Raw genomic sequence first — 17,559 nt, 5'->3', positions numbered from 1 at the left:
CTAAGGGTGGCACAATGAGTGCTGCAGCCCTTAGAGGCCTTCCCTGGTCACAAGGCCCTGGGTACCTAGGGTACCATTTACCAGGGCCTGACATGTGGCCAGGGTTTGCCAATTGGGGTTTAAGGTTTTTAGGGAAGGAACATAGGCCCTGGGCACCTGATTGGCAGGAGTCCAGGGCACACTCAGTCAAAGTACATTCAGCAATTCAGCAAAAAGTGGGGGCATACCATGCAAGAAAGATGGCATTTTCTCACACTAGTTTGGTACTAAACACTCCATGGTACTGCGGAACTCGAGTTGTCGAGTTCCCAGACCATGTACCTTCTATGGCTTCACTGGCACTTACAATATTAGCAAATTGTCCCCAATATTGTAGGGGCATAGCTGCTGATGCAGATATGCCCTCACTTGTAGTATAGTGCACCCTGCCTCACAGCTGTGAGGACTGCTAGAGGGGTGACTTACCTATGCTGCCAGGCAGTGGTAGCTAGCATGGCACCCAGGCAGTGCCATGTCGACTTTGTCGTTTTCTCCCTCACACGGGCATGCAGGCTGCAAGGCCAATGGCATGGTCCCAGTGAGGGGGGGTCTCAAGGCACTCACTTCAGCACCCAGGCCCTAGGTACTCAGGGTACCATTTACTAGGGACTTACAGGGGGGGAAAAAGTACCAATTGGGAGTTTGTTTAGGGAAGGAGCGCTGGCACAGGGGGCCTGGTTTGGTAGGCACACTACATTTGAAACCACATCAAAACCAGGCAAAAAGTGGGTGGCTAAAAATGCAAAAGCAACAAACAGTTCATATATTTTGAGAAAGGGTTTAGTTCTGTCATTGTAGTACATGAGCTTGGTAACAAGGATGTGAAAGGTCCTTTCTGCTACTGAGTCTGGCTGAAAAAAAAAGACAGGGAGCTCTATGATCTGGTTACGGTAAAGGGGGCACCACCTTTGAAAAAGCCTACAGTTCTGGTCAGGAGGACAATCGTGTCATTATGAGCCTGGAAGGCTCCTTTAAAGTGAGGTCCTTTAGCTCGCTAACACATCTTAAGGATGCAATAGTGTCAAGGAAGGTGACCTTTCAGGAGAGGAATTGGGAAAGGCATGAGTGTCTAGCTTCAAAAGGAGAGCAGAGGAGTCTGGTAAGAACAATATCAAGGTTACAGACCAAACGGGGGAAATCTGAATTGATAACCTTCTTGAGTCATTCCATGGAAGCCTTGATGACAGGGATTTTGAATAAACAGCCCCTCCAGCTTTTTGCAATATCAACTTGATACGAGCGGTCAGGCCCAATACCCACGACAAGCTGCAATAAAAGTAAATAAACCTTCCAGGGTCAAAATGTCATGGAAGTATGCTGTAAATCTTTCAGCGCTTTGGATTCTTGGATATAAAAAAATGTCTGTCAAACTATTTTAAAGCTGTTATATACTCTCAAATTGAACAACTACGCTGTATCTCAAAATGATGAATGCTATTTTTAAAGTGTTTTCGTCTACCACTGTCTACTATTCACATTATGCGAATGAGGAATTAAAGTAAATCCAATACATCATACTACATAGCGCCTACTTCGCCTTCACTTGATGGCAACATCAATGTATCTGCTGTAGTTACAAGAGTATAAACTTGACTGGCTGGAATCCAAGAGAGGCTACTCAGTCTTTCATTCTGCAGTAGTTAGTAGGAATGATACAGGCTCCGGTAATGTCAGTCTGTCCTCCAAATTGTGAAAGTCAATTGTCAGCCCCAAGATAAAGGCTAATGTGCAAGTATTATGAATGCTGAGATTAGACTCCATAACTGACAGCACAGCCATGGTAACAGTGACCACGGCGTTCAAGATCAAAGCTCTATAGGGATGTTTGAGGGTAGGTATCAGAGGCAGTATAACAGTCAATGAATAGGAATGTCTCATAAGTTATTTACTTTTGAAAAGTACTATCCCTTTTTTAGTGTTTTTCCCTAAAGGGTGTAGGCCCGGGCTGGATAAAGGATGGAGACTATGGGCCTAATCACAAACGGCATGTATCGGATACAATAATTATTGCAGACAATAATCCACCACCAATGTTCTCTGAATTTATCTGATATGATAATTATCGCCTACTCAAACGTTTTAGGGGGTAACATGCGGATTTTGATGCTTACCACACTAAAACTTGCATGTTCCAATGAACAATGGGCATTTGAACCTTGTTAAATTCATGCAGCTTTGCCCTGCTGAAATTTAACAAAGAATGCCATCTTTATCGCACTTTGTAATTACTGGGTGCGTAAAACACTGAACCACTTGTAATTTGATCACAATTTAACAAGCCACTTTTAGTCATGTCCTATGACTTGGGTGGCTTACTAAAGGTGAGGAGGGTAGAATAGCAGTGGAGTTTGTCAAGGTGAATTGTCATTTTATTCAGTATTAAGGATTAAAGGTGTAGGCAGAAGCACTACCTACACCCTTTCCACCTACTTACCGGTGGCCATGTGTGAATCGAACAATGTAGATTTAGCAGGCTTGGAGAGGAAGGTTGTGTCTCCAACACAGGCAGCTGGCTGTAAGTGCATGGGTGATGCAGGCAGCCCGCAGCTCAATCAGTAGAAAGTTGAAACAGCTTGAAAGGTAGGGGCATCAACAACCTTCCAGCCCCTCCTAGCCAAAAGCATCTTTCAGCAAAAACGAGTGGAAACTGGCCTGAAAATTGTGAAAAGATGTGTTTAACACCCAAAAAGCCAGATCAGTTTCACACAGCCCCTACAATGTAAGCTGGAGGAAGGGCAAGTTATGGCATTTCATTTGCCCCAGTGATGCAAGCCTACCGTGGGTGGGGAAAGCACTACTTTATATAGCTGCTATGTGTAGGCAACCCCTGGTTCGCAAGTACTCCTGTTCCTAAGGTCTCCTAGATAAAAAGGGTCTCCGAACCAGACCATTCAAAAAGGAGGATTAGATGTACAAGTATTTAGACATCTTTATAGGCTTCTTTCTTTCACCCGTTTTGTGAACACTACTGTGGTCTACCGGACAGGACCTTGGAGGGGTCTGAAAAAAAGGAGACTGGATGTATATACGTACTAGAATTACAGAAACAGCTTGCACACGGAAGGCAAGTTCACCAACTGCTGTGGGAGATTTAGTGTAGCCATGGAGAGAAGCAGTTTTCTTCTCTGTTGGTACAGAGCATGTAAAACCGGTAGCGATGCATGTGTTTCTGACACTGACATCAAGAGTGGGTTTGGTGTACTGGTTTGAATCAAACAAAAACATTTTTTATTTTTAAAAAGAGTAATAATCTGCAGGTTCATACTTGTTTTATTTTGGTTGGGTGCATGGTAAACAGTATTAGGTATCTACGGTGGATTCCAAACGTACTGAATTCTATAGATATTTAACTTCCCAGCTGCACAGCTTGAAACTTCCTGGAAGCCAATTATATCATCACTTGGGGATAGATTCCCGATTAGAAGAATTCATTTCAAAATGATATTCTGGGGTGGCGTTTTCAGTCAAAAATGCTTTATCATGACCGATTTGCTTCCTCCTATTGGCATTTCTTATTGCCCATATATCTTCGGAATCGAAAATATATATATTTAATATGCGTTTCACAATCCTACACATGCTGGAAGATATTAGGTTTATGTATATCCAAGAAATGTGCATGATACATAACATACTTCTATACATTTATTTTTCACGGTCATCTTCAGCAGTACCTCGTACCTACACTTCATGTCAAACTATATTAGGATGCGTGCAGTAAGCACTATCTTCACTACCCCATTAGCAAGACATTTTAAAGAAGTGTCCTACTCAAAATATTTGAAGGTCTACAAAGATAGGGAAGTGGTGGCTCACAATATACTTAAATTCAATCTTACCTTTGCCACACGTCTTGCATTCATGTAGTCTCGACTGCGATCTTCAATCATTTTCTTAGCAAGGTGCACATTAATACCCTAAGCAGGAGAAAGTTTGATTTAATTCAAACTGTTTAATTTCATAGTTGATATAATAAATGCTACACTGAACTTTTGTTAAGCATGCAATTGAATGGATCACAAATTAAACATGTTGCCAAGAATTACCTCTTCATACTTGTTGTAGTCCCTCCATAGTTGTTCAATGTTGATCATGGGGTTTACACAACCTCGCTGATAAACTCTTCGCACTGCTGTTATTCGTTGGTTTTCTGCATAAGAACCCACAGCTTCTCTAGGTGTTAAAATGTCAAAATATTAAAGGTTTAACCAAACTTAAGGCGAAAATGGAATAACATTTACAACAATAGGTGGAAGCCTGAAAGCAGTCTTCTGCTGCAGACCGAAATTATTATACCAAATATATCAACAGTCTTATATTGCAATGATATTTTATGTCTAGGCAGCATTCTCCAGCTGTATCTCCTGATAAGAAAGGTGGCCTACCAGGTCTACATGACTTATGTTTCTTGTCCTAATAATTGTTGATGCAATGGCTTGAAGATCTAGTTTCATGATACTGGGGTAGTGACCTGTACAAAATGCAAGGCTTGTTTACATGAAAACTTAATAAAAGCACCTGACAACATTCATGGGCACTACTTATTGAAGTGATGTACTCTCATTAAACAGACTTCTTTACATTGCCTGACCATAGTGTGGACCATGGCAATTAAAAAATTCACCTTTACCTTAACTTAACTCAAGCACCTAGACTGCAAGGACTAGAGCTAAAATAGTAAACACAATGGTAATGGTGAATGATATAGATAGGTTCATGAAGGGGTTGTTCACTGTAATTGGTGACTGGGTTTGTGACTGACATTCATTAAAATCAAACTTGTAGATTCACAAGGATTCAAGAGGTCTCAAACAATCAAATGAAAACTCCAAAAATTACTTACACGCCTTTCAGAAAGTTAATGTAATCCACCCAGATCTTCAAGAGAAGAAAAAAGACAAATTTAGGGCTGCTTTGAACGTATCATTACAAAAAAGTAACAAACACATGCAAAAATGACATGGAAGAGTTATACCTGATATGACATAATTTCCATCCCAATTTTATCCAAAGCAAAGTCATATGCTTGAGCCATTTTTTCTCTGTAGCAAAAAAAGAAAATACATTGGTTAATATTGTTTGTGTACATCATTACAAGGTCTTATTTCTAAATCCTTGTTAGATACAAAAATATGTTATTAGCTATATATAGGTGGCAGAACACTTGTTTTCATACCACCTTTGCCAAGAACTAGTTTTTGCATGCAGTTGCACCTTCCCAGACTAGTTGTCAGACATATTATCCAGTCTGGCAGAAGTTTGGGATGTTCACTGAGGGAAACCTATTGGCATATGGAAGCCAGCATTTCATTTCAAACCTGAATTGATTCTTTTCTCTCAGTGCCTGTTTTCTTAAAACTTGCATTAGAACACTCAAACAGTAATACCTATTTGTAACCAGTCTTTAAAAATCTGAAGGAGGTTTACATATATTGATATACTTTTTGTTTTATTTATTAGGTGGAGGCTATATTCTGCTGAAAGACCAAGCAACTTTCATAAACATGTTATTTTATGCTTTCAATTACAAAAAATCTAACTGAAAGGTTCAACCAATTCAGGTCACTCCATACAAGAAATCGTATAGTTTCTTACCGCTAGGTGTAGTTTTGCAGCTTGAAGAATTTTCTTGGTTCACATGCTATGCATTATTCCGCCATCTAGTGGTTGAGTCTGGAATTGTTGTATTTGTCCCTTTTTAGGTCGAGCCTGGCCAGCACATGTGGTGCTCTGCAAAGCATGCTGTATTGGAGTATGGATATGAATCCCTGTCCACTCTCCGCCCATATTTTTCATTGGCTAGTGTCACTGTCCTTTGTAAACGCTGTCTTCTGATTCGTTAATAGGCTTGTTAGTCCATACTTAGTACCGCCTTGTCTTCATTTGTAGCCTCCCATCAGGACTGGACCTGTATTAGCCCTTAGCAAGAACTCTTTGCTTAATTAATGTCAACACTACGGGTGGGACGCGAGCTTTAGCAATGGGGGCCGCTTTTTGTTGGTGTTTGCAGCGCTCTAGACCCTTTCAATTTCACAATGGGGCCACACCCACCACTCGCGGGACAAGCGCGCCACTCGCTTAACTCGTTGTTTATTTATTTATTAAATCATGGCGCCTGCACGTTTTGTTGTGCGCTGCTCGCCAAACTCGTTTAAAAAAAAAATATACAAAATCATGGCAGTCGCATGCCTTTCTCCTGTCCAGGATTTCACCCAAACCAAAGTGTTGGTGGCATCGCTCCGAGCAACATCGTAAAATAACTATGTGATTCTTTTTGTACAATGTTGCTGGGAGCGATGCTGCCGACTCTTTGCTTTGGGTGAAATCACAGAGAGCAGCAGCAGGCATTGGCAGCGGCAGAGAGCTGGAAAAAGGAGCCCCGAGGCAGGGACGGCGCCTGGGTGCAGATGTAGCACCAGCCATGCCAGCTCCGGGGTTTCACTGCTTTGCCTGACTTTGTTCTCGCATTTGTGAGTGTTTAAGCTATTAGCACTGTAAATGACAATGCCTTTTATTTATGTTTTAAAAACCACAACATAAAAGGCGTTGTCATTACCAATGCCAATAGCTCAAACTCGCTTAAATGACAGTCCTTCTGCATTGCAAATGCTTGTTTTTGTTCCGTACCTCCATTTGGTATCCCCTTGTGAAGTCGCAGTGCTTCCTCTGGAAGCTCCCACCTTTGGTCGCCATCTTCAGATTCTTTTTTCATCTTGATTGGTGGAGGAGAGTGGGTTCGCTTGTGAAACCAGAAAATTCTTCAAGTTTCATAATGACACCGTCAGGTAAGAAACTGTACGTTTTGCAGCGTGAATCTTTTCTGGATTCATAAGCTGTTCATAGATTTTGTAGTGGTTTGTTACTACAGTGGCGGCTGGGTTGAAAATGAGAGTTGGTTTGAGAATAGATGTTGTAAGACCATTTATCCTACTTGGGATTCCTTGTTCATTTGAATGTTCACACATTAGTGTTTTGTGAACATGTGCACTGAAGACCATGTTGCTGCCATGCAAATGTCTTGAAGTGGAGTGTTTGCTAGAAAGGCAATAGTTGCCCCTTTCTTCCTTGCCGAATGTGCTCCTGAGGTCCTTTGTAATGTCTACCCTGCTTCTTTGTGGCACAATTGTATTGTTTGTGCTATCCATCCTGCAATTGTGTTCTTGGTTACTGGTCTCCCGAGAAAACAGTTTGCAAATGATTCAAAGAGTTGCTTTGTTTTCCTGTATTCTTTTGTGTGAGAAAGTGCCATCTTTCTTGCATGGTGTGCCCCCACTTTTTGCTGAATTGCTTAATGTACTTTGACTGAGTGTGCCCTGGACTGCTGCCAATCAGGTGCCCAGGGCCTATGTTCCTTCCCTAAAACACAAAACACAAATTGGCAAACCATGGCCACATGTCAGCCCCTGGCAAATGGTACCCATCTTATTGATGCCCCCTAAAACCTAACCTTCAATCCACGTCTGTTCTGAGGCTTCCTAGGCTGCCACACAGCAGACATGTTGCTGGACCCCTGGGTAGGAGAGCCCCTACTCTCCTGGGCCTGCAACAATGCACATCCTGGGTGAGGTGCTAAATCTCCTCCCCCAGGATGGGCAGGGGGAAGCTTCAAAGGCATGCCGCCTCTGTGAGCTTCCCCAGGCCACTGCAACCCCCCACTCTGGCGGGAAGCTTGGCCGGAAACCCCAAATAAGGACAGGGGATGTGCCAGCCTGCCAACCCCACCCCTCAGGTGGGGGAGGCGAGGTGAAGCACATCTCCGGGCTCTCGTCATCTTGAAGATGGGAAGCCCTGCCCAATCAGGATTAGGCTACTGCCCCCCTCCCACAGGAGAAAGGCAGGATAGGGGGTGTACTCACCCCAGGACAGGGACCCGTTGGTCCCTGCCCTTCACCTACCTGTAACGCCCCTAAATCTAGTATTTAGGTGCACCCTGAACCTTCCTTCCCCAGATTACAGATTCCAAATTCCAAAGTCTGAAGAAGAGCTAGAAGAAAGAAGACCTGCACTGCAACTGCTAAGAAGAGGAAGACACCAACTGCTTTGGCCCCAGCCCTACCGGCCTGTCGACCCTCGAACCTGCTCCTGCTCCAACCCGGCATCTCTTGTGGCCAGCAACCTCACAAACCCCGGAGGACCTGGCTACCTTTTGACTCTAAGGCCCCTGGGACTCCCATGAGTAGAGGCTCTACTCAAAATCTACTTCTAATCCCTGGCAGCAGCCCGGAACCGCGAACCCAGCACACTCTGCACCCGCCAAGCCTGGCCTGTGCCAGAGTGAACAAAGATCCCGAGGACGACCCCACGACGACTGTGACCCCGAGACCGGCACACAAGGACCTCCCTCTACACTCCTGAAGAAGCCTGCAGCCTCAGAACCAGGTGCCCCCCCCCCCCAACCGCGATCAACAGAGGGTAAGATTCCCAACACCAAAAGGCACCCCTGCACCCAGCGCCCCGCGGCCCCCTGTGCCCATTCCCGGGGTACCTACCTATCCTCCAACTACCCAACTTACCTTTCGAAGTGGTGGTGGCACCTGAAGAATCTTCATCCCTGAGCTTGCAGTCTTTTTCTAAACCAGAGATTTCCCATTGAAATCAATTGAGCGCCCGAAGGCTCAAAAGCACCCTGCACCCAGCCGCCCGAGTGGCCCTGGCAGTGTAACCTCTACACCTATCTACTTCCCCACTTGCCCTGAGTAAGTGACCAGGAGCCCAGCTCCCACAGCCGCGTGGCCTGCTAGTCAGCAGCCACCAACCAAAGCCCCCCTACCTCTCATAGGATGACATTGGGCCTAACTCTCTCTGCACCCGGCCGCCCTTGTGCCGCTGAGGGTGAACCAACTGTACCTACCTGACCCTGGGAGACCCCTGAGTCTATGCTCAGAACCTTAACTCTGCTAGTCGAGTACTTACCTTTAAACCGATAACTCTATTTTCTCCTTAGGGAAACATTGACTGGCTTTTCCTGAAATTTCTTCTAAGTGTGGACTTTTCAAAACTTAAAATATTCACCAAAAATCAGCCGAGTAACGAAAACTGAGACAGTTTCAACGTAGAAGATTCAAAGAGTAATACAAACGTAATGTACATTTTGGTAAAAGAATTATGCGGAATCTAATATGAAAACACAATTACAATCTTCATGCGTGAGTTTACAAATCTCGCTTAGCATAATAAAGAAAGTGGACTAAATCATGGCTATAGATTTCTGCGCTCAAAATAAATATGTAAATACGCGGCCTGTATGCCGACAGGTGTACTGTCCACCAGCTGTTGACACAACAATATTGGTTTTGTTATCAACACACCTAGTAGTAGCTGAAGGGGAGATTTGGTAGTAGGCTCCCCCAGTGTTACCTGGGAATTCACAATAAAACGCACACTGTCTCATATTAACTAATGGTGTGCAAAAAAATCCGAACCGCCTGCAGCTTGACAATATCCCTGTTGGTTAATGTACGGTTGCGTCACCAGACTGTACCAATTACCTTTCGAAATGTTCACCTCTAAACTTTCCACTCTTCGCCATGAATAAAAATAGTAAACTTTCTCTAGGTCATAACAGAGATTAGGATACAATGGTTTGCGACACAAATTCTGAAAAAACACACAGTGGGAGCCACAGGTTGGCAGCCTCGGCCGCTAGAATGCAGCAGTGCACACTTCAGCTGGACAGCTCTAGGCAACCACAGTTTGGGGCAGAAAGGAGACTGAGGCGCTCGAAGGTTAAGTGGTTTGTCCAGGATCACACAATTTGTGGAAAACGAGATAAGGGCTCGTCTTCTAATTCAACAGTAGATTACGAAACCGTGAGAGCCTCTCTTAACCATCTCTTCTTCACCTCTCCTCTTAACTCGTCTGTCCTCATTGCAGGAGCATGTCTTCAATTCAATCTCATCAAATCCCATTTACAACCAGCCTTTGAGAGTGGCGTAAAAAACCCAACCCTTACTTCGTACCAATAGAAGAATTTTTATTTTTCTTTTAAAAGTCAAAAACACTTTGAAATATTTGCTGGTTTCCCATATTAGATTCTTTGCTAAATTAATCGCATGCTACGGATCACAGCCTCCACAGAATCAACTATATTTTAACAATTTTATTTTACGCATTGTGATGGTTTCCGCCTAAAAAAGTAGGCTTGTAAAACTAAACATAAAACAAAATAGCACAGTGGAAAATAGCGCCTCTAAAATGTATTGCACAACAAAAAAAACAAAAAAAAAACGATCAATGTTAAGTAGCGCAAGTGAACTGCAATATAAGCCAACATAGAGCACAGAAAAACTAGCTACAATTAGGAAAACGTTCATATCAACTTAGCGCATAAAAAAAGTGCCAAAGACCAGAATTGCCTATTAAAATAGTACATTGAACAATAGATCTGTAAAATAGTTCACACGTCAATCTAGTTCCGTGAAAAAAACTTTGTAAAATACAATACACCTCAAAATAGCGAATTGAATGATAGCGAGAAGTCAAAGTGCACACCAAAACAGCGCATTGAAAATAGTGACACATAAAAGCATTATTTATCAAGATATTACATTGAAAAATAGCTCAAATGAAGGCACACTACTCACAATAGAGGACTGAAAACAATCCGGTCCCCTGTGCTCCTGTACACGTTATATACCTTCAGACTTAACACGGCGAAATGCGAGCCGCTCTTACTCATCACTGCCTTACCCAGTGATTGCCATCAGTATTACGTCTTGGCATAAAGCATTGGTTTCACGCTGCCTTACAATAAATTAACATTGTTTACATGCAGCGGCAGCCATTTGTGTCCCACTGCTCCACTCAGTGTCAGCTCTTTTGGTGCATATCTGGGCACGGAGCAGTTCTCCATTTTAAAGCCATGTGCGCTCCTGCACATTATGTAGTGTACCTCAGAGTTTTTACCAGTCACAGAAAAAAAAGTTGGTTTGGCACACTCTGTATGCGACTGACTGGCCTTAGCTACAGAGCCATTTTAAACTCTTTCTGCAAACTGCTCTGTTGTGCGAATGTCTGAGGGTACTTTGCCCTCACTGAGCCAGGAATGTCACATAGCTAAGTCGCGGCTCGCAATACTCATGGGGGGTGGGGGGTTTAAAAATAAAGAAAGAAAAGAAAAAACCTTGATAACTTACCTGACCGCCGGGTCGGTCCGCGCCGCCTCTGCTGTGTGCTCCTGGGCCGGGGTCCGCGTTGGCGCCTTCGTGAGTGGCTGGTGGCAGCCCCTCTCTGCCAATCCAGACGTTGCTCCAGCAGTGCCAGGATTGGCTTGAGCAGGGACTGTCCCCACCCATAGGAGACCGGGAGCTGCGGCCACTGGCAGCCCTCGCCCGCTCTCCTAATGCAGGGCACTGCAGTGCGCATGTTCGGACTGGTCAGAAAAATGATCAGCCCAAACCCGAACATGCACACTGGGCCTGCCCTGCTGCTGTCAGTCAACAAGTACAACAGAACCCAACCCTGCAGTGCTGCCCCAGGCCCGCCCCCACGCCCACCCCCTTCAGCGACGCGTCTGACTCCTAACTCCGGCCGCTGGTGGGTAAAGTTAATCTTTCTCGTTAAGTTAACGAGGAAGAATGTGGCCATGCTGATTAGTAGGGCAATGCCCCAACGCCGCAATGGACGCACCGTCACTGTAGGGCAAATTCGAATGTCAAGGGGATCCGAGACGTTGTGTTCAGATAAAATGTTCAGAAAAGAATGATTAACAGCTTAAGATTGCATTGACTTTACCAACGCACTGTAAAACTGTGAATTTGATGGTTGATTGGAAATGTGGAGCTAGGTCATGCAAGTATCAATAAATAATGTGACTAGCCTGTAGGAGGAAATGCATCTTCAAGTGTCTGAGATTGCACAGTATAGTGCTCAGAGGAGCAGTCTTGGGTGGTTGATGGAAAGACATTTTTTGGTTATAAGTCAGAATTTAATAATTATGGTTTAAGGGAAAACTTGTTTTAGGTTCTTTTGCGGACACATGGAAAAAAAATGATTGCAGAAAAAAAGTTTGAACCTGCAAGTTATATCTGAAACATGAGTAGAAGAGCCAGTGACAGGCTTAGCAGTGTGTAAAGTATATAACATTTCCACATACTTCCATATAAAAAGAAAGTAGGCGTTGAATATTTTATACTCACTTATAACTTGGTAGCTTTCCCTTTGTTTCTCTTACATAGGAGAGGTAGCACTTCCATAAGTCGATGTGTAAAACTTTCATGAGGCATCTCTGAAACAACTAAGAATAACGTAGGGGAAAATAATTAGGGACAAATAATACAGAGTAACACATTTTCAGTTCTGATCATGAAATCTCAACCAACCCTCCACCCCATCCCTTGAAAATGGAGGTGTTCACAACGTATTTGATATAGATCAAGTGGCACATTCTATGCAGACTAAACCAGTTCTAGAGAATCAGGTGTAATAGCCGATATACCAACTACCGACTTCAGTTTACTTCAAAGGTTATGAGCACAACATTACTGTCAACAATGCTAAACAAGGTGGGGACAGGGATACGTAAAGGAAAGAAGCCATACATTAATATCCTCCTGAAATAGAGCAACAAAGAGTAGGAGAGAATAATCATACTCACTGTTAACCAAGGGATGGAGGCAATGGTTAGAAAAAAAAGCTAAACCTGTGCTGCAGGGAAAGGGAAGGAAGGTTACGGGTTGCTAATTGCTGGAAAAAACTTCCAACCCGTCAGACAGTCATCAGAGTCAACACAATAACACTGCTAACTTTATTTTTACATGTGGAAAGGCTTCACTATACAGCAAGTCACTTGCCATTATAAAGATCTTTAATGAAGGTCAACTTTTCAGGAAGATTATGATTTCGGATTGCAAAGTAACATAGTTCTTTCATTCTACCGAATTAGAGGGAACCAAACAGACTTGAAACTGCGTTACTGAAACAGAACTATAACTTCAAGGACCCTAAATTAACATAAATGAAGTCAGTGCTTGCAACTTTCCCTTAATGAACGCATTGTACTGCTCTACCTTCCATCTAATGCTGGAACTGGAACTGCCATTAAACCCATTAGCTAAATAGCTAGACATAAAAAGAGACAAGCATGTCGAAGTAAGCCTGGACTGGTATAATCATGAAGTTTACTGAAGTGTTTTCTATATAAAAAAAACATTGTAATCTTCCTCAAATAAAAAGTGCCATGTTAACCACAACACAGTAATTTTTTAAAAGGGCAGGGGACACATCCAATTGTTGAAACAGTTGGACTTTTAATTAAAAAAAAAAATTAATAAAAGAAAAGAAAAGAACCTCTAACTCAACTTATTGGTTCCATTCAAGGAGGAAAACTCATTTAGGAGATAGGAAATGCTTAGTGTATCAGTTCAAACCCTGCAACTCCCGAAGACAAATATAATAACATTTTTAACATGGTGGCTAATAACTTTAAGAGTTATTTTGGACTCGTAATTTTCAACCCTTTCCTCAGTGATTCCACCTCTCGCTTTCTCGTGACGTCATGTCTTCATGAAATTTGAAGATACAGCACAAACGTACCAAGCAAAATGTATTCTAATTAAATGAAAAACATACAATTAAACTTCCTTCACAGCTGTGATACCCTCCTATTTTCAGCATACATTGGTCTGCTAATAGTTACCATTAGCAGATTGACCATAAAGTAATGGCTTCATCTATTCTCATTTGCCATAAATTTCTGTTGTAAAAGTTACAAAATGATTAATCTAAACCAAGTTGGTCAAATAGATTGCTGGTCTCCAGACACCGACACAAGATGTTACAAGTTTAAAAATAGTTGTGTAAAACAAATGCCCTTATGGCACATAGAAACAACTTTATTATCTTATATAAATGTGCCTACAGGGAAAAACTTCAGTCAATAGTGGAAGACCGCCATGGCAAAGTGGGCATTCAAGTTGGGTTAAGAATTCCATTAGTTTTAATTGGGCCATCATTGGCATAGACACATTCTGAACATTAACGAATTGTCAATATTTGTGCATGCAAGGAGTATGACCAAATAAACTTCCATAACTGAAAAGTAAACTGAATTAGGGAAGCAGCACTGTAGTTTTGCGTAAACGGGTATTAGGCAAGAGTTCTGCCCCAGCAGCTATGAAGCTTTAATAAGGTAAAGCAGCTGAAAGGAATGCCGTATCAATTTCTACTTAAATAAAAATAAAAAAAAGCAACAGGTAAACAGGCAACAAACGTATCTATGGAAGATTTGTTTAATCCAAACAAAATTGCAGACAGCTTGCAACTTCAAAGACACTAAATTCTATAAAATATCAAATAAGTATAGAGGAAAAAAACTGGAAAAGACAAATGAAATTAAATAATGTTTTAGCCCAAAAATCTAGAAAACTCAAATTCTTTAGTAGCGAGCCTGAAGTAAATATTACACTCTATCATCCAAAAGCTAGAGCATGAAGTCAGTGACTCCAAATGCTGATTGAAAGAGTATAAATAATTTATGCAAAGATTTATACAGAAAACACCAATGATGATTACACAGTAGAAACACATCAAGGCAGAGAAAATATTTTAATTTAATGTTTTACAAGCATAGATTGAATAAAGAATAACTATGTTTGGAAAGCATTGAGACATGTTGCAAGACTGCAATGGATGTGGGTTTTCTGTGGGAGCGCTGTTCTTGTTTTGCTGTTATACAAAAAACAAATAAATATTTATTTTTTTAATGTATAAACATTGTATACAAAATACCATAGCTCATGTGGAGATCCCAATTAAAGTGGTTTAATGTAGGACTTTGATCTCAGTAGGTGGACCAATAGTTCATAAAATGTACATGTAATTACTGATTGGCAGAGGCACTAGTATTAAAATATATAAAAACAGTGCAGTCAAACCAATGTATGGTTAATGAATACAGTTTTCATAAGCAATATACTACATGGTCTATCCGGCAATGTAAAAGAGAAGAACTAGAAATTCATAACAGTTGAGTTATCTAGTTTAGACATTCGAGTGGTCCAGAAAACAATTGCGACAATAGAGGACTAGTTCATTCTCACAGACATGATACTAGGAAAAATAGCATAAGCTCCACTCTTATACAAGGCTGCCTGCTGGAGATGTCATATTACTGATATCTGCTATTGCAAATTAATTCTATAGGGGGGAAACGTGTTAAATGTGGCTACGACCCGAGACTGAGATTAAAAAGCCTTTATGGGAAAGGACTGTAATGGAACTGCCAATCACAGACTAATTGTATTATGTGGTTTGTCCAGCAACATTATATAGGTTTTATTTAACCCAGTTCAAATGGTGCGACTACTATTATGTGATTCAGACTTGTTTTTCGCCTGTTAGTTTGCTCCAAGAACTTGAAGGCACGTGTGGGACTGTTGAAGAGTTAATTAGACCTGGTATCTGAACTCAGGGTATCTAAGACCAGTGTTTTGTTTGATTCCCTATAGGATTCTTACAGAAAAGAACTGGGAAACATAGATTTTGTAAACTTCGGTTATAACATGCATAAAAAGCAGATCTTAAACATCTAGACGGATCAGCTCTTCCGTTGAAGACTGGCCACACTCACTCTACATGGTGCTGTACATTTAAATTCAGAATGTAGATTTATATAATGGAGAGGTTTGTGTCCATATGTTTAGTCTGCATGGTACATTGTACTGTATGTGGAACTAGGAGTCCCCATTCTAGATAAGGCTATTACTTGGAGGTGCTCATTCCATTGAGACATTTACAAGCGATACTGCAGTCTCCTCATTTGACATATCAAGTGTATATTCAATTCTATGGCAGGACCGGAGGGGAGGATTATGCTCTGCTTTCTTTATTTTCCAGAACCAGCAGTATTCAACGTGAATACAAAAAACTATCTTTCCCATGGAACCTCGGGAAAGGTCAACAATAGAGGTGAACCAATAGGCAGCGTCAGGCATCCTGAAAGGCACGGGCTGCTGGGATACGTCCTCTTTCTTTTCCTGCTCCGCCAGCAGTGTAGTCGATTTCCTTTTATCTTCCTTCTTTTTGTTAATGCGTATTGGCTCATTGCTCTAAGTTATTGAGCTTATTGTCGAAGCGGCGAGTTCGCCGCAGCCTTTAAGCCCGCAGGAGCGTTTTTATCGCTCCATTCGTGGCGTTCCACATAGGGAGCATTGCGTTAGCGGCGGAAGGCCGCTAAAGGGCGCGTGTCAGTAACGTGTTTCCCGTCGAACAGCAGCCTGCGCCTCCTGGAAACCGGACGCCCGTGTTTCACGGGTCTGTAGTACACTTCTTGAACAGCCTGTACGCCCGTTTTAAACGGGTCTGTATTTCCCCGTGTTCTCCAACACACCTGTAATTACCTTGCCATACATTATTTTGGCTGTCATATTGGGGCCCTGCCCAGGTGTCCTTTTAACCCCTTAACCAGTGGGTGTGTTGGCCCCAGGGGTCTTAGGCCCTAATTACCGGGCTTGTTATGTTATGACATACTATAGAGAAGGGTTTTTGAAGGCCAGGGAATGTAGGCGCTCAGCTGTGTGAAGCAACTCGTCGCTTCGAAAATCTATTAGGATGGTGCTACTGGGAGAGGGGATGAGCCCTATAACCCCTCAAAAATGTGTGGTAAGAGGTTCCCATACTTACACAATGTACATCCAAGTCCAGGCACACATCAGAGTAAATGAACAGTATGTAAAGTCTCTACACAATTCGCGAACAATCAAATCAATGAATAATGAAGATAATGTTGCTTTGTCTTTAATTCCGTATTCAATCCGACCAAAACAAAACCATCCGACACGCGTTTCATCGCATGTGGAAATAGTTTTGCAACTTCCTCAGGGCTGAATGGAGACGATTAAGGTGTTTGTAATAGCGCTGCATGTGATAATTCCAACCCGGCTGGGCTATATCCTAAAGTAGTACCGATCAATGTACGAAATGCGTCTGAGAATAGACTGTTCTGGTCATTGTCATGGAGCGGGAGCCGTGAGGATGCCGAGCGTCAGACGGTGGCTGCGCTAAGCAAATAACTGTAGAGAGTATGCTACGGACTGCCTCATGGGCGATTAACGTGTTCCGGGTACGGATGTACATTGTTATATTATGTTAATTTAGTTTTGTAGGGCGCACAGCTAGCCAAAAAGGGTTTCCGGGCGCCAGTCAGAGGAATCAAAGGAAGCAGAGAATTATTGGTTAAACAGCCAGGTTTTTAAACATTTATGAAAGTTTCCGTAGACAGTTTCATTACGGAGCGGTATGGGGAGAGAGTTCCACAAAGAAGGGCCCAAACAAGTAAAAGAGCGACCGCTCATCCGAGACAGTCTAATCCTGGAAACTGAAAATTTTGCTTGAGTAGTGGGGCAAAGAGGACGAGAGGGCAGATAAGGGTGAACTAAAGCTTTCAGGTATTGTGGGGCTGTGCCAGATTTGATCTTAAACATGTAACTCAGGGCTTTGAATTTAATCCGGTTCTCTACCCTAAACCAATGGAGATCGCGCAGAAATCAGTTGATAGAGGCTGCTCTGGGAATCTGGCAGAGC

At 42.5% G+C, this 17,559-nt stretch overlaps 1 protein-coding gene across 2 annotated transcripts in view; it reads right to left on the bottom strand.

The window, feature by feature from the left end:
• Positions 1 to 17,559, bottom strand: part of CSTF3 (cleavage stimulation factor subunit 3) — a 549,241-nt gene that overhangs the window by 275,522 nt on the left and 256,160 nt on the right. For both annotated transcript variants that reach the window (XM_085648242.1, XM_085648243.1), the window contains 5 exons: positions 12,177 to 12,274; positions 5,015 to 5,081; positions 4,883 to 4,917; positions 4,086 to 4,212; positions 3,879 to 3,956 (listed from right to left, as the gene is read on the bottom strand). In XM_085648242.1, the coding sequence (XP_085504368.1) occupies positions 3,879 to 3,956; positions 4,086 to 4,212; positions 4,883 to 4,917; positions 5,015 to 5,081; positions 12,177 to 12,274 (405 nt within the window). The remainder of the gene's footprint in view (positions 1 to 3,878; positions 3,957 to 4,085; positions 4,213 to 4,882; positions 4,918 to 5,014; positions 5,082 to 12,176; positions 12,275 to 17,559) is intronic.

The sequence above is a fragment of the Triturus cristatus genome, chromosome 3_2 (assembly GCF_964204655.1).
Source record: "Triturus cristatus chromosome 3_2, aTriCri1.1, whole genome shotgun sequence".
Taxonomy (NCBI): Eukaryota; Metazoa; Chordata; class Amphibia; order Caudata; family Salamandridae; genus Triturus; species Triturus cristatus.
The sequence above is the reverse complement of the archived record's forward strand: the minus strand, read 5'-3'. Positions and strand labels throughout refer to the sequence as shown.